Source organism: Giraffa tippelskirchi, chromosome 14 (genome assembly GCF_054371585.1).
Source record: "Giraffa tippelskirchi isolate mGirTip1 chromosome 14, T2T-mGirTip1v1.2.pri, whole genome shotgun sequence".
NCBI lineage: Eukaryota > Metazoa > Chordata > Mammalia > Artiodactyla > Giraffidae > Giraffa > Giraffa tippelskirchi.
The window spans coordinates 65,060,916-65,088,560 of NC_137288.1; the positions used below are offsets into that span (position 1 = coordinate 65,060,916).

A 27,645-nucleotide genomic window follows, 5' to 3' on the forward strand; every position below is an offset into this window, starting at 1 on the left:
TGCTGGAATCCCCGAGGGAGGTGTGTTCTAGTTAATTCAGGGCGCAAGCTTTGAACCCGGAGATGCCCCTCAGCAGGGGCGCCAGCGATCTTCGCATTCCAGGGTCATTAAGTCTTGTTTTTGCGTCAACAACAAACACGTTCATTTTCCAAACATAAATCACAGAGCCGTTGAGTCGTTGTTCATTTCCTGTGAGGTAATAACCATGTTGGTTGTTTAACGCTGTACGTTCTGCGTTTGAATCAAAGGTAGTTGAAACCATTGGCCACTCGTTTCAACATTCTATTCGTCGGAATGATGGATTTCCTTGTGGAGCGTCATGCTGAAATGTTTACGGAAGAAACAGTAAGAGACAGCGACTTTGCTTCCAAATAATTCTGTGGCGGACTTGAGAAGTGGGTGGATAAAGAGTGTGGTTGTGTTGGTCATTGATGCAGAATGATGGGGGCCCAGGAGTTGACTTAAACTTTCTTCTTTTGTGTACTTTTGGAAACTTTGTACAGTAATAATTCAGTCGTGGGTTTTCTTTTTGCTTCCTGTCAATTAAGATAAATGTTGTTACCCACTCACTGAGAACTGTAATCCAACAGCTTTCCCTTTTAGGGTTTTGTTTTTATTTTTAAGATTTTGTAAAATAAAATATAAAATCGGTAACCTGTGCTGTGTTGGAATAAGGGAGGAAACATTTGGTCAGGTTTGTCATCCAAGCAATATTGAGAAGATTTAAAATCGTTAGAGGGGTGAAGAAAGGGCAAAGCTGACTTGGTCTAGCCAGTCTTTAGAAGATATACCAGTAGTATCAGAGCATTCAGGGAAATAACAATTATCTTACGTTCTACTGAAGCTTCAGCTGACTACTGTCAACTCTGACCTTTTTCTCTTTTCTTCTTAAACTGAAGGCTTTCTCAGTGTTCTAAAATCAAATTTGACAGTTACTAAGATTACATTAAAAATGGTTATAACTTAAACATTCCCAAAATTATAACTCCCGATTGAGGGCGGGAGGAGATGGGGACGACAGAGGATGAGATGATTGGATGCATCACCGACTCAATGGATGTGAGTTTGAGTAAACTCCGGGAGTTGGTGATGGACAGGGAGGCCTGGCATGCTGCAGTTCATGGGGTTGCAAAGAGTCGGACATGACTGAGCGGCTGAACTGAACTGAAACATGTTATAATATCATAGCATATGATAAGTCCTAGACATTAAGCTTTCATTTTTGCTTAAGAAAATCCATTGATTTAATTCTAAAAGAATGTCATATTATTTACTGAAGTAGTGCTTGTTCATTCTGTTACTTCTTAGGTTTTCAAATATAGATACTGTTGTTGCTATATTAATGTAGACTGAAATTCTCTCAATTTTAATAATGGAAAAAAAGATGAGTGCATTGAGGCAATTTTTCCATACTGTTAAGTCTCCTTAACAGGTGACTGAACAGGTGGGCTGAATCTGTTTTACATGAGAATTGAAAATAGGGTAGTATCAAAACACGAATGTCAGAAAAGGATTGTTAAAACTGCATTATTTTAGGAAAAGAGCATTTTGCCAGCTTATTTCATGGTAAGACTTGCAGTTTATTTCTTTATCGATGAATGTTGTAAATTATTTTGTTTACTCAAGTCTTGGGGGAAAAGGTTGCCTAAAGTTACATATTGGCATTTAAAGTTGAAAGTGGATAATTAGTCTCCATTTTTCCTTGTCTCAACTATGTCATTTGATGCCTTTTAAAAATTTATCAGGTACCTACTGTGTGTAGTATATGGTGGTGGGCTTATGAGTTGAACAATATTTTGTATAGGGGAATGTTATGTATTGTGATGTCACAGAGTATATCAGCATAAGAAAAGACTACATCAGTAGTTTACAGGACTTTAAAAAAGTGAGTATTCTTCCCTTGGCACTTTCTATATAGTCTTAGATGATTTTTTTAAAAATTTGTTTTTAGTTGGAGAATAATTACCTTACAATATTGTGTTGGTTTCTGCCATATATCAACATGAATCAGCCATAGGTATGTCCCCTCCTTAAATCCACTCCCACGTTTCACCCCCTCCCATCCCTCTAGATTATCACAGAGCAGCAGATCTGAGCTCCTTGCATCACTCATCAGATGATTTTTGTATATATAATTCCAGGCATACATTAGGTGCTCAATACATGTTTTCTAAATCGATGATGAAAGAATTTACAGTAATTAAAATGGAAAATATACAATATGTATTGCCTAAAAATAATTTACAAATAATGGGTTTTATCTTTTAAAGTTGTAAAAAGTTTATACAAATTTAGTAATTTCTCTGTGTGTGGACTATTACTCATTTTAACTGGAACTTTAATCTTTTCTTTTTGTATTATAGTTGTTTTTAGGAGAAATGAATAGAAATAACCAATTTTGAGGAAGCCATGGCAAAATCAAATACAAAACACAGAGTTTGTTCTCGGCAATCTTCAGTATCTTCTTTGTTAAGCTGCAATCTGAGTGGCAGTAATTCCTCTAACTCTGGCTCTTTTCAGTATAAGGATAAACTGTACAGTTCTGCATCTCAGGCTCTACAGGCCTATATTGATGATTTTGATCTAAGCCAAATGTGTCTTGATGCAAGCACTGGAAAGATTAACATTGATAGATGTTCTACTAATATGCCGGAATTCTCCAACTACATTTGTAAAGCAAACAATGGTATGCTTTTATCCTTTGTTTTCTTTTTACCTATTGATTTAAAGCATTTTGAGAGATGTATAGTAGTCTTAGAAAACTAGATGCTTTATTTTGTTCTTTTGGAGTAAAAAATGACTTGTAATGTTGAGATCTGTATATATTTCTTAAATGATTCTGTGATTTTTTGGTTCTCTGGAGTTTTGGGGTAAAGATCCTCTTTTGACTTGGGAGTAGAAGGTCATAAAATGCAACTAGTAATAGCAGATGGCTGATTCTAAACCCTTAAGCCGTTCTGTTACAGTGTAATGGAAAGAGCATTGACTTGGTGATTCTAGCTTTCATTACCTAGCTTAATGACTTAAAACAAATTGCAGCCTTTTCAGAATTTATACTTGATCAGTTCAGTTGAGAGGATAGGGCTGTGTTAGTTTTCCTTGTCTGTATTCCGTGGGGCAGTAACATTCACAGAATGTTAAGGATTTTTCCTTGGTCCATTGGGGCTTCCCTGGTGGCTCAGTCAGTCAAGATTCCACCTGCAATGTGGGAGACCTGGTTTCAATCCCTTGGTTGGGAAGATCCCCTGGAAGAGGACGTGGCAACCCACTCCACTGTTCTTGCCTAGAGAATCCCCATGCACGGAGGAGCCTGGCAGGCTGCAGTCCATGGGGTTGGAAAGAGTTGGACACGACTGAGTGACTAAGCACAGCACAGCATGGTTTCGAGGTCCATGAAGACAAGTTCGGAAAATGCATCTGTTGATAACCCAGTTAACACTTGACTGACCTCTAGGGTGAGAAAAGTTTGCATCAACTGTTAGAAAAAAGTGGGCAGTATATTCCAGAAGAGGAGAATTAGAACAGCTCTTCTGTGTGTGTTAATGCTGTTTCAGGGTTAGCAAGCGAGAAAGCAAATTATTTTTTCACCTAGTTTAATGACTTCGGTTTTTTCCTGTGTTGCAGCCGGTTGAGTAACCAGTATTCATGTGAGTGTGTTAGTGCATTGGGTGTGTCTAGATGAAGAAACTGTAAATTAAAGAATATGAGAATATTTAGGAGGCTGGAGAGAAAAAAGTGTAGCAAGTAGTTAAATTGAAGAGATGTGAAGGAAAACATATCCTATTAAATCAACCTATATCTTTCAAGCTTTTAATCAACGCTTGAGTAAAGATTAAGGAAAAACGGCAAACATGATTCTTAATTCTCATTTACTGTTGAATATTATGAAGTATTTTTATATGTGATACAGGAAGATAAACAGAACTCTGCTTTGTTTTTCAGGTTTTGAAAATCTGGATGACAAAAGACATTTATCCTTATCCTATAGAGGACAGACTCTTAATGACATAGACTCGATTAGTCTAACAACTGATGATCTGTTAAAGCTTCCGGCAGATGGATCATTTTCTTTCACTTATTTTGGATCAGGTCACGGAAGTAGCAAGAAAAACAGGAAACACATTGGAAGACTGAGTTCATCTGACAGAGAAAAGAATCAGAATTTTCAAGAACCAGCTGCTCTCCAGGGCAAGGATAACTTAGTTACCCCAGTTGTATACACAAATATAAAACGAAAGCAATGTGGTAGGCTAAAAAACCCAAAACTCATGAATAAGGCTAATAAAAGCATTTCTGTACCATCCTTATCTTTTTCTAAAAAATTATCTTTTAGGGACAGCTCAGAACACAATCTTGAAAAGAATTACCCAAGATGGCTCACTAGCCAGAAGTCTGACCTTAATGTTTCAGGGATAACTAGTATACCGGACTTCAAGTACCCAGTCTGGCTCTACAATCAAGACTTGTTATCTGATACAGATAGTCAAAGAATATATCAAATATTTAAAGAAGATCAATGTTCTCCTAGGCATAGTTACCAGGCACAGAGAACTTCTCGGCTAATGAATAAATTAGATTGTTTTGAATATTCCTTTGAACCTTCAAACATTTCACATTCTTTGAGTGAGGATAAAGGATTACTGAATGAATATAAATGTGGTCCTGAACCTAGCCAATATCTGTGTGAGAATCCACTTCTTCCAGGGTCCAAAAAGCCATTCAGTGGTAATTGTTCTGTTTTTTTGTGTTTTTACTGTTTTTAAGAACCAAAGAAAGTGCTGTAAATTTGACCTAGCATCTAGGATCTGTTATATCCTTGATATAATGCTCAAGTGGTATTTCTGTTTTGAACTCTTATGACCTTTATGTAGTAGTCTGTGACTAGAAAAGTGTCTTTACTTTTTTCTTTGTGTCACAACAAATGTCACATTTTAACATAGCTTGCTATTGTGGATATATTTATATTCCAAATACTGTAAATTCTTGTTGCCTTTATAAGATTTTACTATGCTTTGCATTTATTTCTTTTCTTAAAAAGAATTAATGTAATCTTTTAAATTAGGTGACAAAATTGAACTGCTTATCCTGAAGGCCAAGAGAAATCTAGAGCATTGTACTGAAGAATTACCCAAGTCTATGAAAAAGGATGATAGTCCTTGTTCGTTAGATAAACTTGAAGCGGAAAGATCATGGGAAAATATTCCTGTTACTTTGTAAGTTAAAATAGAGCAACTATTCAGTTTTCCAAATGAAGAATGCCGTGTGTACATCTGATTTAAACTTTCAGTAACTTAATGATAATTAACAATGGTAGTATCATGGTATTTTTATAGAGCATAACTTTCAGTGTTGTTTGCTTTAGATTGCATTTTTCATTAGTTACCACAAGATGGTGATAACTTTAGGTACCTTATATAACTTTGGTCTTTGTTATATGATCCTTTTGTTGCACTATAAAGATATATGTTTAATAGGAGGAATTAGAACCAAAAGCAACTATTTTGTCAATGGAGAAGGCTATTAAAATTTTACTACTTTCTTTTTTTACTTTTAAGTTTTTTCTCCCTCTATATTCTCTATATTTTAGAACATTCATTTCTCTTCATTTACATTTTAATATTTTTCCATCATTATTTTCCATAAATGATGGTGCAATTTATTGTATGGTAAATGTTTGAAGTTTCTAAGAGTGTTTTCATTTGTGTGCTAAACCTTTCTGTGATAAAGTTGCTCAGAATAATTTAAAAAGTGTTTACCCATGAATGTGAGTGTAGAGGAAGAATCTAGAGTTTAGGTAGGAAAGCTTCTTTTCTTAGTGATATTAATTCCATGTTAGAAATGCATTCTTTGTAATCCTACATCCTGTCCTAGGCTCTGATAATTTAATATCTTCAGTTGTCTAAACCTTCGTTCTGTTAGAGTTTATTTCCTGACTCCTTCTTTGATTACTTCTCAGTTGAGTGTCTTACTTTCTTAAATGTGGACAATGACTGTAATTGCAGTTTGGAATCTTGACTCTGTCATTCCCTTGCTGAGATTTTGTACAGGTAATTTCTGCTTTGGGGTTGTGAGGATTCAGTTGATTAGAAAATAAATATAAGGTACTTGGGACAGTTTCTGATTTATGATGCTCCCTTGTAAATAGTAATAGTGATGATGATCATCCAGAATATTTTTTGTTTGTTCAGCTTCATTTCTCAACTGTTGGTTCATTAATGTCTTAAAAAAAAAAACTAGGATTAATAATTAGCTCACTTAATTCTTACAGTTCTCTTATTTTTTATATTTACTAATTTCTTATTATTTTATCAGTTGGTTGTATTGTATCTGTACTTATAAAATCCTATCGCTAAGAGTCGGACACGACTGAGCAACTTCACTTCCACTTTTCCCGTTCATGCATTGGAGAAGGCAATGGCAACCCACTCCAGTATTCTTGCCTGGAGAATCCCAGGGATGGCGGAGCCTGGTGGGCTGCCGTCTGTGGGGTCGCACAGAGTCGGACACGACTGAAGTGACTTAGCAGCATACAGTGAGCAAATATCAGAGGTGCTTAAATTGAGTAAAGTTTTTGAATATACTAAATGTATTTTGTAATTAGATACTACGACTTCTGACTTGTGTAATTATCGTTAATGGTTTGCCCTAGTACCATCATATGATGATGGGTATGTTTTACATAAAATTATTGATGGTGTGATAAGAAGGAATAGATCTGACTTCAGTGTGATACTGACAAATTATTATCAGTCTGTCATCAAAAACAAAATTGGCTAGATAATAGTGTACTAAAAGATTGATTAACCACAGCCAGAAAATTGTTTTTGTATTTGTTTTTTTTGGTTTAACTTTCTGTAATAGAAAATGTCAAACAAATACAAAAGTAGAGGAATAGTATGATGATTCCATATGTATCCAGCACTTATCTTTTATAATTTAGATAAATGCTTTTTTGATGCTAGCTGGTGGATGTATAAACTCTTTGGTAAAGAATGGGAGGAAAAACTACTTGGGAACAAGAAAAATTTCATAGTAAATGACAAATCAAATGAGTGAATAATGAAGAGCTGCTAATTACTGAGAAAAAAATTTACATTATGATGTTTAAGTGTTTTAAGAGTCTTAGATATGTGAGTACTTGAGTTAGAAACATATACTGATACATAAATGAGAGACAGAGAAGGAGTTTCTTTATTCTCTGCAGCTAGTGGAATTTGGTTTTGAGAAAATTTTTACTTTTGCTGAGGATGCAGTTTTCTTCCCCTTGAACATAAAAAAACTTTTATCTATTGAACTTCTTTTAAATGTCCCAGATACGGAGAGTTAAATTTATGTAGTACCATGAGATAAGAAGGACTGCAAATGTAGAAACTGAAGTGAAGATAAAGTTTTGTGAAGTCATACAATGAATGGGATTGGGATTTGAACTCAGGAATTTTAATTTCAGAATTAATCCTTCTCCCACTTTAATCTGTCCTTAGTGCCAGAAGTCTGTCCTGTTGCTTTAATGTAGAAGAAGCATGTAGTTCCATCTTAATAGAAACTTATAAATTTGTGGGGGCTTTGTGTGTTAATATTGAGTAACCAAAAATGTTTAATTGGAAAAAATGTACTGCTTGTTTCAAACAAATGAGCTTTTGGAGGATACGTATATTTGAAGGCTCATTTATTTAATTAAAGACTAATGTCTTCAGTTTCTTTATATTTTTCCTTAAAGCTTTACAGGAGAAACAAGGAGATAGGGAGCGATGAAGGAAGAAGTTTAGGGAGAAGATGAAGGAATTATCAAGCAACGTCCATAGGAATCCTATCTATAATGGTTACTTCATGCTCACCATTTTAAATGATAACTGTCAGTTATATACTGTCTAATTTTTATCAACTGGGAGCTTATATGCTGTCTTGTATCTTTAAATCCTAGCAAATCTCCTGTTCCTGTTAACACTAATGATAGTCCTCAACAACTTCCAAAGACAAAGTATGCTAATGAATTCCTTGAAGATTTTTTAAATGATGATAATCAGGTGGGTGACATTAAATCTTTTTATCTTATTAAAGGAATATTTATGACTCATTTATAGATACTAATTTCTAAGTTATTTGGATATTATAAAACAAAAAATGGCTCAAATCCTCTCTTCCTCAACACATATCCTTAAGACCATCACTCCTAGAATTACTGATAATTTTAGTATTCTGAAGTAGAGGGACCTGGGATTGAACTCTCTGGGGAGCCTAAATTGTCATTACAACGGTTTCTTTTTTTTTTTCCTGGAAAACATGTAAAACAGCCTTATAGAGAAAATTATATTTTCCCATAGGGCAGTTGCTTATTGAGAATTGTGTTTCTAAGATAGAATTATACATCTGTTTAATTTAAAATGGGAAACTTATTACCCAGCTTTATAAAATCAACACATGTACATCTTGCAAGTAATCCTGAAGTAAAGTATAAATGTTTATATATGTACATAAGGAATGGTTATAATATGATTTAGAATTTTAATTCATGGCTGTTAAATATTGAATACACTTTTGAGATACTAACATCTGGAACATTTGAGAGACTGAACATTCCAGACAAAAATTAGCTAAAAATTTTAATATATATCTTTTCCTTTAGTGAAATTTACTAGAGAAAGTAGAGGTTGTCAGAATATGTCTGACCTTAGTGCTCTAATTAAAGATACTATAGCAAATGCTGGGTAAGTGAAACTTAATTATCAAATCTTTATTTGCCAGATATTTGGGTACCAAACACTTTTCTAGAAATTGTATTCCTAATAGTGAGTAAGAGAAGAATCCTTGCCTCTTGGATTTTTTATTCCAAGTTGGACAGAGGCTCTGTATCAAAATGAAATAGGTAATGGTGACTGAATAACAACAACAAACAATAATATATAAGTGCTGTGCTCAGTTGTGTCTGACTCTTTGCAACCCCATGAACTACAGCCCACCAGGCTCCTCTGTCCATGGGGTTTCTCAGGCAAGAATACTGGAGTGGGGTGCTATTTCCTACTCCAGGGGATCTTCCCAATTCAGGGATTGAACCTGTGTCTCCTGCATTGGCGGATGGATTCTTTACACCATTGTGCCACCTGGGAAGCCCGCATATAAAGGAGAGTCTTAAAGATGTGAAGAAAAATTGATTGAGGTAGAGAAACGAGGGCTGGAGTGGGTTGGAACAGCCTCTCTTGTGAGACGATGTTGGCACCAAAACCTAAAATGAGTGAATAAGCCATATATGTACTCATAGGGAAATAACTTTTTGTTTAGAGGGAATAGTAAGTGCAGAAACCCCAAGGCAGAAAAATGTTTAAGGAAAATCAAGTCCAGTCAGTATAGCTCAGTCAGAATGAGCAAGGAAGAATGGTTAAGAGATAAGATGGTAACCAGGAGTCAGATCGTGTAGGTATGTAAGCAATGGAATGAAGATTTTACATTTTAAGTGAGGTGAAAAGTGCCTGGAGGACTCTGGAGGAATGAAATGATCAGATCTACATTTTAAAATACAAAGTGGCAATGGTATGGAACATAGACTTGAGAGGAGCTGGGGAAGGACAAGGAACCCAGTTAGGAGGCTTTAGCCATCTTCCAGAATAGGGATTGTAAAGACTTGGGTTAGGTGGGAGCGTTAGAAGTGGTCAGAAATAGTTAAGACTTGTGATGTGTTCTTTAGGTGACTGGGTAGGATGGAGACAGAAGATTCAAAGGGTGAGTCCCAAGATATTTGAGCCAAGCAACTAAAGCAGTGGGTGGTACAGTTTACTTAGTTGAAGTGAACCCTGGTAGAGGAACAGATCTGCATAAATTTTCTAAAGTTTGAGATGGGTGACCATTAAATACTAACCAGCCAATTCCTTTTCTTCTGCCTTTACACACACACCACCTCACTACCGCTGTGTTTTTTAATTTTTAAATAGTTCAAAATTTATAGAAGATTGCAAAAATAATACAGTTCCTGTCACCCTTCTCTCAGCTTCCCTAATGTTAACATCTCACTGACTGTAGTGTAATTTTCACATTGGCATAATATTGTTACTTAAACCACAGACCTTATTCTGATTTCACCAGTTTTCCTGCCAGTGTCCTGTTGCAAGATCTAGCATTGCATTTAGTTGTCATATCTCCTCAATCTGCTTCAGTCTTGACAATTCCTCAGTCTTGTCTGTCATGATCTTGACACTTTTGAAGACTTAATGGTGAGTTGGTTTTTTTCTGTAGACCGTTCCTCAGTGGGGTTTATCTGAAGTTTTCTCATGATTAGAATGGGGTTATGAACTTTTGGTAAGAATGCAACAGAAATAATGCTGTGCCCTTCTCAGTGCATCATATCAGAGGGGTCATGATGTCATTGATAATATTGATAATGTGTCTTAGTTCAGGCTGCTGTAGTAAATATGCCATAGACCAAGTGGCTTAAACAACAGACATTTATTTCTCATGTTTCTGGAGGCTGAGAAGTTCAGATGAAGGTGTCTGGTGAGATCCTGCTTCCTAGTTTTCAGGTGGCCATCTTGTATCCTCATGTGGCAGAAAGCAAAGAGGGAGCAAGCTTTCTCTGTCTTTTCCTATAAGGGCTCTAATCCTGGTCATGAGAATTCCACCTTCATGACCTAGTTACTTCCTAGAAGCCCCTCCTCAAAGTGCCGTCACGTTGGGATTAATTCAAATTGCACATTTGATTTGTAGGGGGCACACACATTCAGTCCAGAGCAGTATACTGATAACAATAATATATAATTATTGTAGAAATTTATTTTTATATTTATTTATAGATAGTTTATATTTATTATAGATAAAACTATAATAATATGTTAGTACTGATATTAGTCTTGAACATGTGGTGCCTACTGGCTTTCTCTTTAGTAAAATTACAGTTTCCTCTTATAATAATATCTTAGGGGAGATGCTATGAGACTATGCAACTGTTAATAGTCTCAAACTTCCATCCACTGTTTTTAGCATCATTGGTGGATCTTGTTTTTTCATCTGAATTATTTGTTGAAATTCTTGTGTAATGAGCTCTTCCTCCCTCCCCATTTATTCAACTGTTTTTATTGGGACTCAGATTTTTTAAAACTTTATTTTATATTGGGGTATAGCTGATTAGCAATATTGTGAAAGTTTCAGGTGAACGGCAAAGGGACTCAGCCATATATACACGTATCCATTCTCCCCCCAATTCCCCTCCATCCAGGCTGTTACGTACACTAAGCAGAGTGCCCTGTGCTGTACACTAGGGCCTTGTTGGTTATCTGATTTAAATACAGTGTGGACATGTCCATCCAAACTCCCTAACTATCCCTCCCCCCCAACACACCCCCCCCCCAATCCCCCTAGTAACCATAAATTCGTTCTCTAAATCTGGGGACTTACAGATATTTAATTCTAGGTTTGAAAGAACGAAAAGTGAAAGTGAAGTTGCTCAGTCGTGTCCGATTCTTTGTGACCCCATGGACTGTAACCTGCCAGGCTCCTCCGCCCATGGGATTTTCCAAGCAAGAATACTGGAGTGGGTTGCCATTTCCTTCTCCAGGGCATCTTCCCTACCCAGGGATTGAACCTGGATCTCCCACACTGCAGGCAGACTCTTCACGGTCTGAGCTACCGGGGAAACCTGGTATTATTTTCTAGGTTTACAATATAATATTTTGTTGCTTTAATTGTTCCAGTTTAGGCCATAAGAGTTGCTTCAGGCTGGCTCTTGTGTCCTTTTGACATGTCCCTATCATTTTTTGAGGACTTCTCTGAGGAGCCATGGTTTCTTTTTATTTGAAAACTGTGTTTAGAAACTAAGATCTAGGCACGAGGTGTGCTTATTGCTCCTGGGTTGTTCTTTATGCTAGACTTTCTCAGCAGACGGACTTAGAAAACATGTTTACTAACCCACATATACACGTATACATATTTCTATATCTATTTATATATGTATTAATATACTTTATGTGTAGGTATAAAATCATGAGTTCATACTAATACTAATTCCAGTTCAGTACCACAGTATTAGTTTTAGCCCTTTCTGTTCTTTATTTGTAACTCCTTTCTCCTCTGGTAAGAATCTCTGCTCTTATTATCTATAATTTACTTGTTTTTTTTCAGTCTTAGCATATGCATAGTTTCAGAATTGCTGTAAGAAATAGATTTACCTGCTAAGTTATATTGTTGCGTGTGATTCTTTTTGTCTTTGAGGCTTCCCTAGTAGCTCAGATGGTAAAGAATCTGCCTGCAATGCAGGAGACGTTGGTTTGATCCCTGGATTGGGAAGATCCCCTGGAGAAGGAAATGGCAGCCCACTCCAGTATTCTTGCCTGGAGAATCCCATGGGCAGAGGAGCCTGCTGGGCTATAGTCCATGGGGTCTCAAAGAGTCAGACACGACTGAGCGACTAACACACACACACACTTTTTGTCTTTAGCCGTACGATATCCAGTCAAAGTATTCTTTTCCAAAGTTACCTTGTTTAATTATTTTCTGCTCAACTCCTTTCAGTGTGGTCATGTTGTTCATTTGTAATACTGTTAGGTCATTTTTTTATTGTGTAAATTGGGTTATTCCCACATTTTGTGTGGTTTAAAATGTTGTTTTTTGAATATGTGAAACAATACTATAGTTCTAAGAGTCAAAGCTGTACCAAAAGATGTACTCAGAGGCATTCACTACCAGGATTTAATACCAAGTCTCAGAACAAATTCTATCAAACGTACTGAACAGCATTTATTAAACATTCATTCATGAATGACACATAACTGTTCATATAATCTGTTTTTTTAGTTTTCTTGTTTTTGGTACTCTGACCACAATTTTGCCTGAAAAGTTCACTCAAGGCAGACACCAAATTTCGGAGGCAAGCTTTTGTAACTTTTATGTTAGCATTAGGCAACTAGAATTTCTTCTAAACCAGTGACTGGATGCAGATCATTTAGAGATAACGCCTCAAGTGCTGTCTCCAAGATTGTAGGAGTATAAACCAAACTGAATCCTTATGTCATTTCTTTTTCTTCTTTTTTAAAATTTTGGTCAAGTATTCATAGCATTTTGACCATTTTTAAGGGGATAGTGTATAGTTCTGTGCAGTGAGTATCTTTACATTGTTGTGTACCCATCACGTCTATCTGTTGCTAGGACTTTTTCATCTTTACCCACTGAAACTCTGTACTCATTAAACACCTAACTACCCATGCCTCTTTACCCCCATGCCTGTTTACTACCCTCTACTGGCACCGTTCTCCTTTCTCTTGATAAAGTTGATTTTTCTGGAAACCATGTATGTTTTAGTCTGCTGAGGCTGCCATAACAAAATGCCATAGGCTAGGTGGCTTAAACAACAGATATTCAGTTCTCACAGTTTTGGAGGTGGAATTATCTAAGATCAAGATGCTAACTTATTATTTTACTGGTGAAGGCCCTTTCCCTAACTTGCAGACAAACCATCTTTCCACTGTGTCCTCACATGGCCTTTCCTTGGCCTCTTAATCTTCTGGTTATCAGGGTCCCACCTTTATGACCCGCTTAACTTAATTACCTCTTCATAGCCCTATCTCTCAATACAGCCACATTCAGAGTTAGGTTTTGTCATGAATTCCGGGGTGGGGCTGAGGCGGGGAGGATGCAAATTCAATCCATAGCATAGTATAAGATGAATCATACTGTATTTTTCTTTTTGTTACTGACTTATTTCATTTAGTGTAATGTCGTCAAGGTTCATCCATGTTGTATCAGAATTTCCTTCCTTAGAATGAAGAGTACACCATCGTGTATTTGAAATGCTAGTTCTTGTTCAGTTGATAATCAGCTTCATTTACACACTTGAAAGGAGCATGTTGGCTTACCTGCTCTCTAAGGACCTTTCAATTGTAAAAATCTATGATTTTAAACGTGGTAAATGAATGTGTTGCAATATGTAAACATGCACCGTTCATTGTAAAATAACAAGGACTAGAAAGGGTATGCCAACATTTTAAAAATGATTGTCTTTAAGTGACTCCATCTGGGGAATGGGTAAGAGAAGGTTAAGTTACAGTTTTGATTTAGTGAAACACTTTATTGACATGTATTATTTGGATTTTGCATTGATTTTATACTGTGGGGAAATAATGCAGAATATAACTTTTCCCCTGATGAATTTGAGTGGTTCATTATTCATGTGTTTTAACTTTAGAGCTGTACCCTTTCTGGAGGGAAACATCATGGACCTGTTGAGGCCCTGAAGCAAATGTTATTTAATCTTCAGGCAGTGCAAGAAAGTTTCAATCAGAATAAAACTGCAGAGCCAAAAGGAGAAATTAAACAAGTAAGCATAAACTTAATTTATGAAGTGAAATCTGTGAATGCAAATTGGGATCTGTGAAGGATACGATTTCCTCCTAGACCTTTTTGTAGTTTTCCCTCTAGTTTTATGTTAATAAGCATGGTATATAGTGAACAAACCTGAACAGCATTTATTAAACATTCATTCATGAATGACACATAACTGTTCATATAATCTGTTTTTTTAATTTAGAGGCATACTTTAGGACCGTTGCAAAATAAAGTTATATTTGTAGAATTAAAAGTATATATATTTAAGCTTTACTGAAAATTATTTACTAGATTTATTTCCTTGGGAATACAGACAATATTTTTAATGTGTTCTTATTAATCACACATTAAATAGCATTTAAGTTTGTAATTATATAATATTTTCACTATTTCATTATATTTGGTGTTTTCAATAATAGATCTCAGAAGATGATCTCTCTAAATTACAGTTGAAGGAAAGTATGGCTCCTATTACTAGGTCACTTCAAAAGTAAGTGTTCTCTTAATTTCTGAGTATGTTATGAATACAAATCTGTTTTAGTCATTGCTTTGATTGAAATCAGAAGGTTACAGGATGGAATTAAGTAGCTCTAAGAAGGAAGAAATGTACTAGGTATATTTAAGCTTCCTGGAGCATGTTGTTTAACCCTGAGATTTTTCTCTTAAATGTGTGCTATTTTCTATTTAAAATATTCTTAGGGCTTAATGAGATAACTGGACACTTAAAATATAATAGATGTGAATGGCCTGGAGAAATTTTATTTTTCCTTTCCGAGTAATATCAACAGTTTGAGAGAGCATTGGTGCGGATATTCTGGAAGAACAGCTTGTGCTTGGAATGTGTTGTCATGTGTTTTCTCTAGAAGAGATAAATAATTGTATCATTGTTTGATATACCTCCACAGAAATCTAAACTGAATATATTGTCCTGGATGTAAAGATAGGTCCAAATGCCCTAAGGTGTTAATCTAGTTATTTTCTTAGTTACATTATCTTAAAGGTTGGAAAGAATGCAGTTCTTTCCTATAGTCATGATATAGAAGAGAAGGTTATGTTTTATGGATTTGGTTGTGTGACTATGAAGTGCCCTCAAAAGATGGAATACGCAGCTTAGTAAACGCTAAGATTAAAATTTTTTACTTTGTAACATTATTTTGCTTGGCTGTAAGTGGACTAGACAAATACTGACTACCTTTTGTCCTTTCAGAATTGCTTAGGATTCTCTTATGTAAGGAAGCAGTGGAAAAGTGAAACAGTAGACATGTAAATTTATAATTGTCGTGAGAAAGATATGTATATCATTTTTGTTTTCATACTTTAAAAAATATGAATTTCTGCCTCTATTCTAGGTAGAAATAATGCCTCTTTCTTTGTTGCTTGCCATAGCTTGGCTATGATGTTTCATATCTAATAGCATTCAGTGAGTAATGATCCTAATAACTAACCTTTATTGAACATTTACCAAGCATCAGTGTTCTTAGTGCTTTTGTATGTAATTCATGTGATTTTTACAACCCTGTGAGGTAAGTACTATTATTTGCTTCATAATACAGATCAAGTAATAAAATAACTTGCCCAAGGCTGCCTGGCTAGTAAAACAGCACTGGAATTCAAACCAGACAGATTCTACAGTCTGTGTTCCTAATACTCTCTGATTAATGATGGTGATGCATTATCCTTTAGTCTCCGTGCAGTGCCTCAATTGATTATCCTTGGATAAAGACCTCGTTCTGCTTTAAAATTTAAAGTAGATGACCTCAAGCTTTCCAGAGTTCTTAAAAGCATTGATATTGAACTTGTGTCACAAGACTTAAGTGTATTTTCTAAGTTAAAGCACATAGCCCAGAAGATGTTTTTCTTTTTGGAAATGAACTCTGAACCATACGTAATTAACCACAAAAATTGATACTGATTGTACAGGTGCTTTTACCATTTTCTATAATTTTTTTTATAGTAATAACTTTTTTCTAGCTTAGACCATCAGTAATCTTGTCTACAGAATGCCAATTTTAGAGAGTAAGAGTCTAGTTTTGTTAGATGGGTCTTTGCTGTTGATTCTGTTGAATTAGCTGAAGCAACCTTAATTTGGCTTTTATTTTACATTTTGAAAGTATTATCAGTAAGGCATTTGTAGTATTAAGGAGTAAGTTTAGATTTATGAAGAAAGCATGTCATTTCCCCTCTCCCCCTTATTTTCAGTCTTTAGATAGACTGTTTTAAGGACAACTTAAAATTAATTCAGTCTCAGAATTCCTCTTACTAGACTGCAAAATGTTCTGTTGAGGATTATGGTCATCTTTTCATACTTTAAAGGAACCCAACTTTTGCAGAAGTTATAGGTTGTATTTTAGGTGCTTTAATTACTTTTCTAGGGTGTTTCTCCCCAATCCTGAAATAAATGGATTTTCTTTCTAACCGTTTGGATTGCTAACCAGTTCATTAAAATATCTTTCATTAGCTTTAGGAAACTCCAAGATCTTGGTATGGGTTCTGTTTACTCCCCCTGGACACTCAGTTTTCTTAGGTTCTCCTATTAGAAATAACAGAGAAAAAGGTTCATTGGACCTAAAGTATAAATGGCTGATACAGCTTAAGATGTTATTTTTTCCAGAAAGATTTTGCTTTTAGTACGAATCAAAGTTATATTTGTTTTGTATCCCTATAATACTTAGTTTTGTCTTATGCATTTGCATATTAAAATTATCATCTTTACGCAAATGAAAGAATTGGTTTTTGAGCCAGTACCTTTTCTAGGATCTTTTATTATGTCATATAAGCTTAGGCTGGTTGTAAAAAATGAGCAATTGCATGTTGTTCACATACTATAAAGGTAAGCAATGGTGGATGATTGCAGAATTATCAGTCCTCCAAAAATAATTTGGTTTTGGCCTCAGGACATGTAGTTTTATATATTAATTGGAGATGAATGTGTAAGAATTCTCAGTAATAAAGGTCATGCTGTGAAGACCATGCTTAATGATAGCTGGAAAATTGTCTTGTTTCTCAGATCTCCTTTCCTGCTCAGTTTTCTGGTGTTCATTCTATACTAGGGATAGCCAGAATTAGCTCTCAGACTTGCAAAACATGACCCTAAAGCAAAGATTTTTCTTTATTCTAATGTGCTCATATGTTCCTTAGATCTAGAAAATAGTAGGCAGTTTGTCCCGAAAAGCCTTTTGTTCAGTTCTTGCTGAATACTAGGCTGAATATTGGTCAGTAAACATAGTATTTAAGAGAACAGCCAATATAGTAGTACTAGTAAAAAAGCAAATGCAAGGTATCAGCCAGTAAAGTAGAGCTGAATTGTGATCATATAATCCGTGTTACTGAGTTTCTGGGGGTTGACTTGCATGTACTTGAATGGTCTTTGGCACATGCATTGTCACAGTCAGAAACGACTTTACACTTCCGTTTTTAAGGTGAATGATTACTCAATGTTGTAATATAATCCTTAAGTTGATCTTTTCCCCATTAACCTGCTTTTTCACTTTTTGACAGAAGAAAATCAAGAAAAATTTCCTTCTGCAATTTTATCCTTCCCTTCTCCCTTACTTACCTTTGAAATTCCAATCACTTTTGATAGTCTCTTTTCTAAGTAGATGCTTTATTCTCAAAAGAGTTAGATGAAAGGAACTGCCAACTGATTGTGTAACTGAGGTAGAGCGACTGAAGCTTTCATATTTCTACTTAGCTTTTTTATTCCTTTCCATTATTACCCACCTCCCCCGCCCTTTCTACCTGACGTTGTGTTTTAAAGGCATAAAATATACTACATGGGATTAGAAAGGAAACTAGTTACAGTGAATTAATTATGAAAATATTTAAATACATTTCTGATTAGTAATAAAATATGCTTTATTGCATTTAAAATAAGATAATACATTTAAAATACAGGTAAGTTAAAATTCATTTTGTAAAAACATGTATTATTGTGAAGCCCTCTTGCATAACTTGAATAAAAGCATTAAACAGTTGTGTGGTCTTTTACTTAACCTTTCACATGTTGATCAGCAAACAGTTAAAGAGAATATTGGAAGACATTGATGTCTGGGTCACCACTGAGACTTCACTGCTTGGTGGATGAACAACTAAACTTAAAATTTTCTAATAGTTACCTAGTTATGTCATATGAACTTTTGGATTGAGACAGAAAGAATGAGAGTACCTGTGTTCTAGCAGTGGATTTAATAACTTGTAATTTTGTAACTATTATAAAACTTGTAATTTTGGAATAGTCATGAGTATAGAACATATCTGCAATGACTATGTGATATGAAAATATCTCTGACTTCTGTGGTGAAGGAGATCACTGTGGTCTGTTGCTTACATTCATAATGGAAGGAAATGCTAATTTAGAGATAGCATTTAGTGAAAATAAAGATAACTTTTTTTCCCCACCCCGTTGTATAGATCCTTAAAATTTAAAGAATCTGTGGTCCTCCAATTTGTAAACAGTGAGATTGGATTCTAGCCGCTTGTCTTTCTGTCTCTTGAATCACAGCCTGAAAAGAAAAAGGAAGATAAGCCCCAAGTATTATATTTACAGATTATATTCTTTTTTCATAAATGTGTCTAGGAAGAAGAAAATTCTTTTAAGTAGAGAGAGATTACTATAGGATGTAGAAATAATAAAGTCTAGTATTACCTCTAATTGCTTAGTAACCCTGGGTGAGTTCTTGTCATTTAGTTAATGAAGATGACAATCTCAAAAATTAACAAGCTGTTGAATGGGTGCTAGAATTCAGATTCTTATTACATTTGGGTGTCTAAGAAGTAGAGTACAGGGAAATAGATGTGATGTAATATAGTAATTAACACTACTAGTTTCCTCCATCTTCTTACTCTTGGTAAAGTGGAGGATGTATTTTATTTATTATACATCATTGTGACTTCCCACTAATTTCTCACCTTAGAGATTACTGCACATCATAATTGTTAACATTATTTCTGCTTTTCTTAATCTCTTGTTTATCAGAGACATATTTTTGGATGGTTGATTAAGTTATATTTTCTGAGTGATCCTCAAGGATCTGAAGGGTGGGGGAGAGGGAAAGCTGGAAGAATACTTTCAGAGGAAGACTGGAAAGTTAAGGGTCCCTGTCTTCTTGGTTTGTCTGAGGAATGATTGGGAAGACCAGGTTGCTGGTATAATAACATTATTCAATGTAATTGTCATTTGTTTTCCCCATGCTCAATAAAAATGAGTTTTCCTCAATTGTAACTGATTCTTTAGTGCTATTTTTAAAATTTTAGCTGCCTTGAATGTATATGTTAAAAATGAATTATGTCCTTTATTCTTAAATGATATACATAGTATATCAAAAGGCATCATCTCACTCCGAAAATCACATGGAAAAGATGTTTTAAGTGTGATACAAATGATACCTGTTATTTTTTATTAGGCTACTTGGTACACTTAAAAAGAAAATCTTTAAATGTCAAACATAAGTTTTTATGTGTTTATAGAATTTTAGATGAATTATTTTAGCCCTGAGTTATTCAGATTGCAAGGTTTTGTAAAGAAAAATTTTCATAGTTTTGATGCTAAACATATTCCGTAAGTTTATCTCTCATACTGATTTTGAAGTTGATAAACAATGTAATGACCCTCTCTTACTGTCTGCATTACCTATTCAGTCCTTGATGTTGGTTGATAATGTGTTTTATACTTTTTAATGAAGGGCTTTGCACCATTTATCTCGCCTGAGAGACCTGGTTGGTGATACCAGTGGGAAACAGTCACCGAAAATATGAAGAGGAAAATAAAAGTTTAACCAATAAATAGTCACCACAGAACAAAATGTATTTTTTTCATATTGCTTAAACTGACAGTTAACTATAAGCCATACGTTATTCTGTGCTTGGTTCAAGTATTACTTATTTTTTAAAAACCAGACTTGAAAATGTCCATATATTTTTTTGTGACCTCTCCTCAGTTTGTGCCAAAATACCAGAGGTGAATTGGGAGGACCCATAGTCCTAATCTGACTTTGGTCTTCAGGCTATCATATGTCTAATAGTCAAAGATGGATGATTTCTGTTCTTGAAGCTTACATGGACTTAAACCTTCTTCAGCATCCTCATGATTTATCATCTGGTTCTGGATCATTTAGAAGCTTTTCCTGGTTTCTATCCAAAATCTCTTAAGTTAAATAGACTTATAAAGTTACCATCCAACGTAAGGAGCTTAAGGAATGTCAAAATTGTTGATGTATCTTATCCATATGGAAGTATGTTACTTTCAAGTCTCATAAAGCAACCATTTAAGAATATGTTGTATTTGCAAATAACATTAATTGATGCAGTGCTAAAAGGAATGTCGTTTTGTGAATTCCAGGAAAACCTCATTTAATTAATGCTTTGATTTTAAGTGAGATAATTTGACAGTACTTGATAGTTTTTAAAACATTTTGCGGGGGATATTTAAGAATTTAATATTTTGATATTTCTTAGATTTAAATTTTGAGGTTAGCTCAAACAAGTAACTATATTTGACCGATTGCTTTATGAAATTTGGTAACTGAAATGACTATGGAAAATCAGTAACTATATTAAAGCTATTTTGTAACTGCTGAACTTTATTTAAAGCACTCTGTAGTCTTGAAGATTTGTCACTAGCTAGAAGGAAACAGCTCTCTAATTTTGCAACTTCTATCAAGTGATCTTCTCTGATAAGCAGGAAGCATGTTTACTAACAAGATGAAGAAATAAGTCATAAGACATGGCGAAGTATATTAAAGAAGCCTAATGAAATTAAAGAGTATGTTTGTATGTATACAAATTAACACTACTCAAATTTTGGAGCATTTTTTGCTGGTACCTTTACTGTCAAATAAGAATTTCTAAGCACATTGGCTGAAAGAATTCCTGCCCCCCCCACCTCAATTAAAAACACCACATAAGACCTTTGTTACAGAAATTACATGTCAAAGACTGTAGAGTGAATCCTGTCTTTTTTCCCTTGCCGAGTGCATCAGAGTCACTACTGTCCTTTTTGCCCAGTTTGAGAGTCACTTGCTAGTGGGTTTGTTTTGTTTACTCAGGATGTGTGTTTGCCACCGACATTCAATTTTCTGATTATGGTCTTCTGCTTCACAGCAGATAGTTTGCATACAATGAAACAAGACATTACTTTGATGATTGTAATGTGGTTGGTTGGCTGTTCAAGTGTGGATGGATTGATTTTAAGTGGATGAATTAATGGATTGGAGTTGAGCCTGCTTCAGGGAAATCCAGGATTTGATGAATTCTAAAGGCACAGCAGATAGCAGATAATTATGTATTACATGTTGATCAGACATGATAGAAGGAATCTGCAAAGGGACTGTACTTATTGACTCTGTGTAACAGTGATTTGGTTAGTGCTTCATTTGCAAAAGCATATCTCCAATACTAAATAAGATAAACTTCTTCTAGAATTTTGTTATAACTAATATCTTAAGAAACTTGATACTTATCCCAAAGTGTTTTTTGTATTAAATATGGAAGTTTTAAGTTTTTTAGCAAAAAAGAAAACTTTTAATGATTAATTGTAACCTTTAAAAAATATATCTGATTCAATAAGAAAAATGTAAATGATAAGTGTTCAATAAATTATTTAAGGAATTTAATTAATTAAATATTTTAGCATTTATTATTTTGAGATTTCCAGAGGAAAAAAGAAGACAACAGTATTGAGACAACTGAGTTGGGAATTTAAGGCCAATTAGATTTTAAAAATAGCATTGTGAATATAAGGCTTTATCAACCTTTTTCTCTCTTTTAGGTGTATTGAAAAATATTGAATAGGGGCACTCTCCGCCCCCTTCTGGTGTCTGTGTCAGAAGCTTTCTCTGTCCCTTTTCAGACTTGAATAAAACTGCTACACACAAAAAAAAAGAAAAGAGAAACATTCAATAGAAAAAGTGATAAAACTTTAATGACATTTCAAGTTTTTAATTGAGTATGAAAAAATTGCACAAGCTAATTACAAAAATTATTTGAGATCCAGGGATAAAACTGTGATGAATATGTGAAGACTTGAACTTAACTACATTTTCTTTATTATCAGTAGGAACTCGTCAGTTTTTTCTGGGATAATTCATTTCAGATTCGTAGAGATTTCTGACCACATTGAGGAACTCTGTGTTGGATTCATTTGGGTTATGTGTTTCTCTCTCTGGTTTTGTTATTTCTTGTTGAAATTTATAAATGTGGGTATTGGAGGGTATTTTGTATATTTAATATTTGGGATCATGTTAAATCATACGTAGTTATACCAAAATGTTGCCTGAAGATATGGCAAGATTTTCTTCCCCCAATGTTTTGAAAATGTGGAATCACTCGTAGTTTTGATTTTATGTTGCTGCTTTTTCTGTCCCGCTTTTCACAATGTCTCGAAATCTCTCTGGTAGAAGTGCTCTAAGAAGTAAAGTTGCCAAGGGGGTGGGCTGAATTGGGGGATTGGGATCGACCTTTATATAATGCGCTGTGCTGTGCTTAGTCGCTCAGTTATGTCGGACTCTTTCTTTGCGACTCCATGGACTGTAGCCCGCCGAGCTTCTCTGTCCATGGGGATTCTCCAGACAAGAGTATTGGATGGGTTTTCATGCCCTCCTCCAGGGGATCTTCCCAACCCAGGGTTTGAACCCACGTCTCCCGCACCGCAGGTGGATTCAGTACCTTCGGAGCCACCAGGGAAGCCCAGGAATAATGGATGGGTAGTCTATCCCGCCTTCAAGGGATCTTCTGACCCAGAAATGGAACGGGAGTCTCCTGCATTGCAGGCAGATTCTTTACCAGCTGAGTTACAGGGAAGCCCATGATAATACACTACAATGTATAAAATAGGTAACTAGTGAGAATCTACTGTATAGCATAGGGAAACTACTCAGTGCTCTGGTGACCTAAATGGGGAGGAAATCCAAAAAAGGGTATATGTACAGTTGATTCACTTTGCTGTTCAGCAGAATCTTATACAACATTGTAAAGCAACTGTTTTCCAATAAAAATAATTAAAAATAAATGGCTAAAAGGCAGGTAGCATGAAAGGGAGCAAAACTGATCTATGGCTAAGATCTTTTTTGGACAAAAACTAGTTTTTATCTTACTAGTTTATTCTACATTGTCGTTACTGTAGACCAGACCTGACCAATTCACAGTGTAGCAGCCTCTCTACTGAGACGAGTCCATTTGCCTCCTAATACCTGTTTCAACCTTAACCATTCCCCTCGTTTTTGGTTCAAAGATATCATGACTAGTCTTGGCAAGACACTGTTATACATACCACTACTGTAATCTTACTGATTGATTTCAGCAAGTTTGCTGTAGCTAAATTGCTTTACTCAGGTTCTCCCAAACGTCATGTGTATGTTTTCACTTTCACCTTTGTACGCATTGTTTCCCGTACTTGAAATACTGTGCCATTTCCTTAAAGCTCCGGCAGAGTCTATCCTTTATTCCCCAGACACTAACCTTCCAAACTGGTAGGTTGGCTTTCCTTTTTCTTTCCCCATCATGTGTTTAACTGTTAGATTTCTTATTTTAAGTGTTGGATGTACCTCTTGTAGCAAAATTTGTATCCCTAGGGGAGAAAATGTCTTAAAAAAATATTAGAAGATTGATTTTGTTTTGTCTCCTTGGTAGTGTCTCTTACATAGTGATGTAATAACCAGAGACATGTTAATCGATTATTTTAAGTCAGGTTTCCTGTATAAGATTGTAAGTTCATGGTAGAAACCACATCCTTTATGTGATGTCCTACAAATCCTTTTTAAAATGAGGTAAATTAAACCTATTTTGGAAGAGGTTTCTTTTTTGATACTGCAGTTTATCAAACAAGATTAACGTTTATGTATTTTGGATGACTTGGCTGTAAGCTTTCTAACGTCTTGAGCCTTCAAGACTTTTACGGTTTTGGGGTTTTTATATATTCTGCATTTCATCAGGTACATGACCTATGTTACAAATCCGTTCCCCAGACTAAGTCTAGGGAAACTTTCAGTGGCTCGTTTTCATTGTGTTGCTTCTGTGAGCCTGGCTAGACGGGAACCTGTCAGTCTGGGTCCAGTCTAGAAAGAAACCACACAGTGATTTTAAACAGGAGCAACTCAATATACAAAAGTTTTACACTAGTCAGACTCACTGGAGTACAGTGTTTGCAGCAGCTAATGAAGCGCGGTGTTTCCCTGGACCTGGCTGCCTGCCTGCCTTCCTCCCAGGTTCCACAGAGCGGGGAAAAAGTTCTAAATAATGACAAAATAAGAGAAGTTTGTCTGGTACCCCAGAGCTAAGGGAGAGTGCTCAAAGATGGACAAGCTTGTAAGGACAAGCAAGTACTCAAGGACAAGGGATCTCAGATGGGAGTCAGACCTTGTTGAAGGGGTAGTTGCAGCCCACTGGATGGCAGAGAAGGTTACAGGCTTGCCCAGACCAGAGTCGGTTTGCAGGGCAAGCAGGAAGCCACCCCACAAGGTTCGGGGGAGCTGCAGCTAGTGACCAAGTGTGGGCCTGGAGAGGGAGTGAGGGAGCCTTCCACATGCTGGACGGTGCTGGCAGGACACCAGGAGCAAAAGGGGTTTGTATTGGGAAAGTTGAAAGAAGGTGATCACTGGCCTGGGCCAGGTCTGTGTGACGTTGCCAAGGAGAACCATACATTCTGGGACTGTGACTGGGCCAGAGAACCACTGGGTATCTTCGTATCCGTCCTGTTAACTGATGCTGGAGCTGCCAAAAAGCCGCGAGTGAGCCCCTTCAGGGTAAATTTGGAGCTGAGAGACTATGAATTGATGACTGCCTGGGAAACTTGTAAGGTTCTTGAAAGGTTTTGGTGGGAAAAAATATCACAAAGGGAAATTAAAAATTGCTTCAGCTGTCCACCTCTGACATCCCTGTTTTGCAATATAGCCTGTCCAAACCAAGAACCTGGCATAAAGGTAAAATAACAAAAATGTCAGCTCATTTAGGAAACAGGCCCAGTGAGAAACCTTGGGTCAATATTTTAAAAATTAGTAAATTTGATGCTTTTATAGAAAACAACTCTGAACTAGAAATCTGGGACTATTACAAACATTCTGGAATTATGTAAATGAAGATCAGAATTTCAGAGGAGTAGATTGCATTCAGTTTTTCATCGTGGTAGCCGCATAGGTTTTTATATGAGTGTTTCTGGAAATTTGAGCATTTCTTGCAATTGGAATGCTTTGCATTGTAGTATAAGCCATGGTTTGTTTTTCTGTGTCTTCCACATATTACCCTTATTTAATTTTGCCTTTCAAGGCAATCTCATATACACATTTTGGTCTTCTTAAAATACTGAAACCAACAAAAATAATGCTACCTCCATCTTTCAGGCTGTTTTTAATTTCTAAATACTTCGGACACAATTTTATGTTCATAATTGCCTCACTTATAATAATGCCATCTGGCTTTCCTTTTATTGTTTAAATGTCTAAATTGTACAGTTGATCCAGAGCCCTACTTAACAGCAAAACGCTGGAGTATGCATTTATTTTGAATATTGGTAAGAGGATTGACATATATTTCAGATGTATGATGTAATGATTGAACGTTTATGTGTAAGACTAGTTCATATCCATCCACTTTATTTTTTCTTATTGCCACCCATAGCTAATTTTTTTCCAGCTTTGTTGAGGTATGATTGGAAAATTGTAAAGATATTTAAAGTGTATGTTATGTATATACATTGTGAAAAGATTCTCCCATCTTATTAATATATTCATCACCAATTACTATCTTTTTGGACAGTTTATTTTTTAAAAGTGTGGCATTGGATGTCCAAGATGCGTAGAATAGGTGCATGAAAAATCTACGTATGACTGTTTGATGATTTATTATTCCATTCAGCTAGCATGCATTTGACTTCCCTGGTTGCTCAGATGGTAAAGTGCCTACAATGCAGGAGACCCAGGTTCAATCCCTGGGTCGGGAAGATCCTCTGGAGAAGGAAATGGCAACCCACTCCAGTAACCCTTGCCTGGAAAATCCCATGGACGGAGGAGCGTGGTAGGCTGCAGTCCATGGGGTCACAAAGAGTTGGGCACGACTGAGGGACTTCATTTTCACTTTTCAGCATGCATTTGGTTGGTTGTGGAGGTGGGAAGGAGAGGAGAGGGTAGGGGTAGGAGAGATGATGGCAAATAAGGTATGACATCATGAACTTGATGGAAATATGTAAATGGGTACAGTTACATTACCACCAGGTAAGTATTGTTTCAGAGAAATGAAGATGGAGCAATAGCTATTAAGGCAGACGATGGAGCAGCTAAGTGGCTGAAATAATCAGGAACAAGTTCACTTAGGAGGGGATGCTTGAATTGATCTCCAAAATGAACAAGTTTGCCATCAAAGAAATTGGACTGAAGGATGTTTAGACAGAGTAAGACATTCAGAGGGTCTTCCTTGGCTCAGTGGTAAAGAATCTGCCTGCTAATGCAGGGGATGCGAGTTCAATCCCTGGGTCGGGAGATCCTGTGTAAATGGCAGCCCACTCCAATATTCTTGCCTGGGAAATCCCATGGACAGAAGAGCCTGGCAGGCTACAGTCCATGGGGTCGAAAAAGAGCTGGACATAATAACTAAACGGCAACAGCAACAAGATGTGCAAAGTCTTGTTAAAAAGGCCTGATAACAAAATTTTTTATTGAGTTGGATATGCTGTGTGTCATAGTGGAGAAAACCTGTGGTTTAATATCAGGCAGATGTGTTTTATGATTCTACCATTTATTAACTTGTAAACAAGCTCCTTGATCTTGCCTGAGGCTTCATTTAAAATTTCCCTCTCATTTGTAACAGCTACTTTGAAGTTTTGTTCAAGGATTGAATGATAATGCCTGGCATCTGTGATCTCAGTAAACACTAGCTGCTGATAATGCTAATACTCCTAGGTAAGGGAGGCGCTAGGAATAAGACATAAGGCTGATTCTACCCTTGTGGTTCCCCCTTCTACTCTATTGTTAAGTGGCGTGGTTGTGTCCAACCGTGCGACCCCATGGACTGCAGCACTCAAGGCTTCCCTGTCATTTGCATCTCCCAGAGTTTGAGTCGGTGATGCCATCCAGCCATCTCATCCTCACTGTTGTCCCCTTCTCCTGCCCTCAGTCTTTCCCAGCATCAGGGTCTTTTCCAATGAGTTGGGTCTTCGCAGCAAGTGGCCAAAGTATTGGAGCTTCAGCTTCAGCATCAGTCTTTCCAATGAATATTCAGGGTTAATTTCCTTTAGGATTGACTGGTTTGATCTCCTTGCTGTCCCAGGGACTCTCAAGAGTCTTCTCCAACACCACAGTTGGAAAGCATCAATTTTTCAGAGCTCTGCCGCCTTTATGGTAGAGCTATGTGCTCTACATT

General features: G+C 36.1%; 1 protein-coding gene across 49 annotated transcripts in view; it reads left to right on the plus strand.

Annotated features, from left to right (window-relative positions):
* The window catches only part of C14H18orf54 (chromosome 14 C18orf54 homolog), a 32,670-nt gene that overhangs the window by 656 nt on the left and 4,369 nt on the right, over nucleotides 1-27,645 (plus strand). For 2 of the 49 annotated variants that reach the window (XM_081562168.1, XM_081562166.1), the window contains exons 2-8: nucleotides 2,364-2,686; nucleotides 3,943-4,725; nucleotides 5,063-5,213; nucleotides 7,922-8,024; nucleotides 14,162-14,293; nucleotides 14,721-14,791; nucleotides 19,983-21,059. In XM_081562168.1, coding sequence (XP_081418294.1) covers nucleotides 2,410-2,686; nucleotides 3,943-4,725; nucleotides 5,063-5,213; nucleotides 7,922-8,024; nucleotides 14,162-14,293; nucleotides 14,721-14,791; nucleotides 19,983-20,055 — 1,590 coding nt within the window. In that variant the 5' untranslated portion in view covers nucleotides 2,364-2,409 and the 3' untranslated portion in view covers nucleotides 20,056-21,059. The other 47 variants (XM_081562171.1, XM_081562170.1, XM_081562190.1 and 44 more) reach the window with 45 other exon arrangements.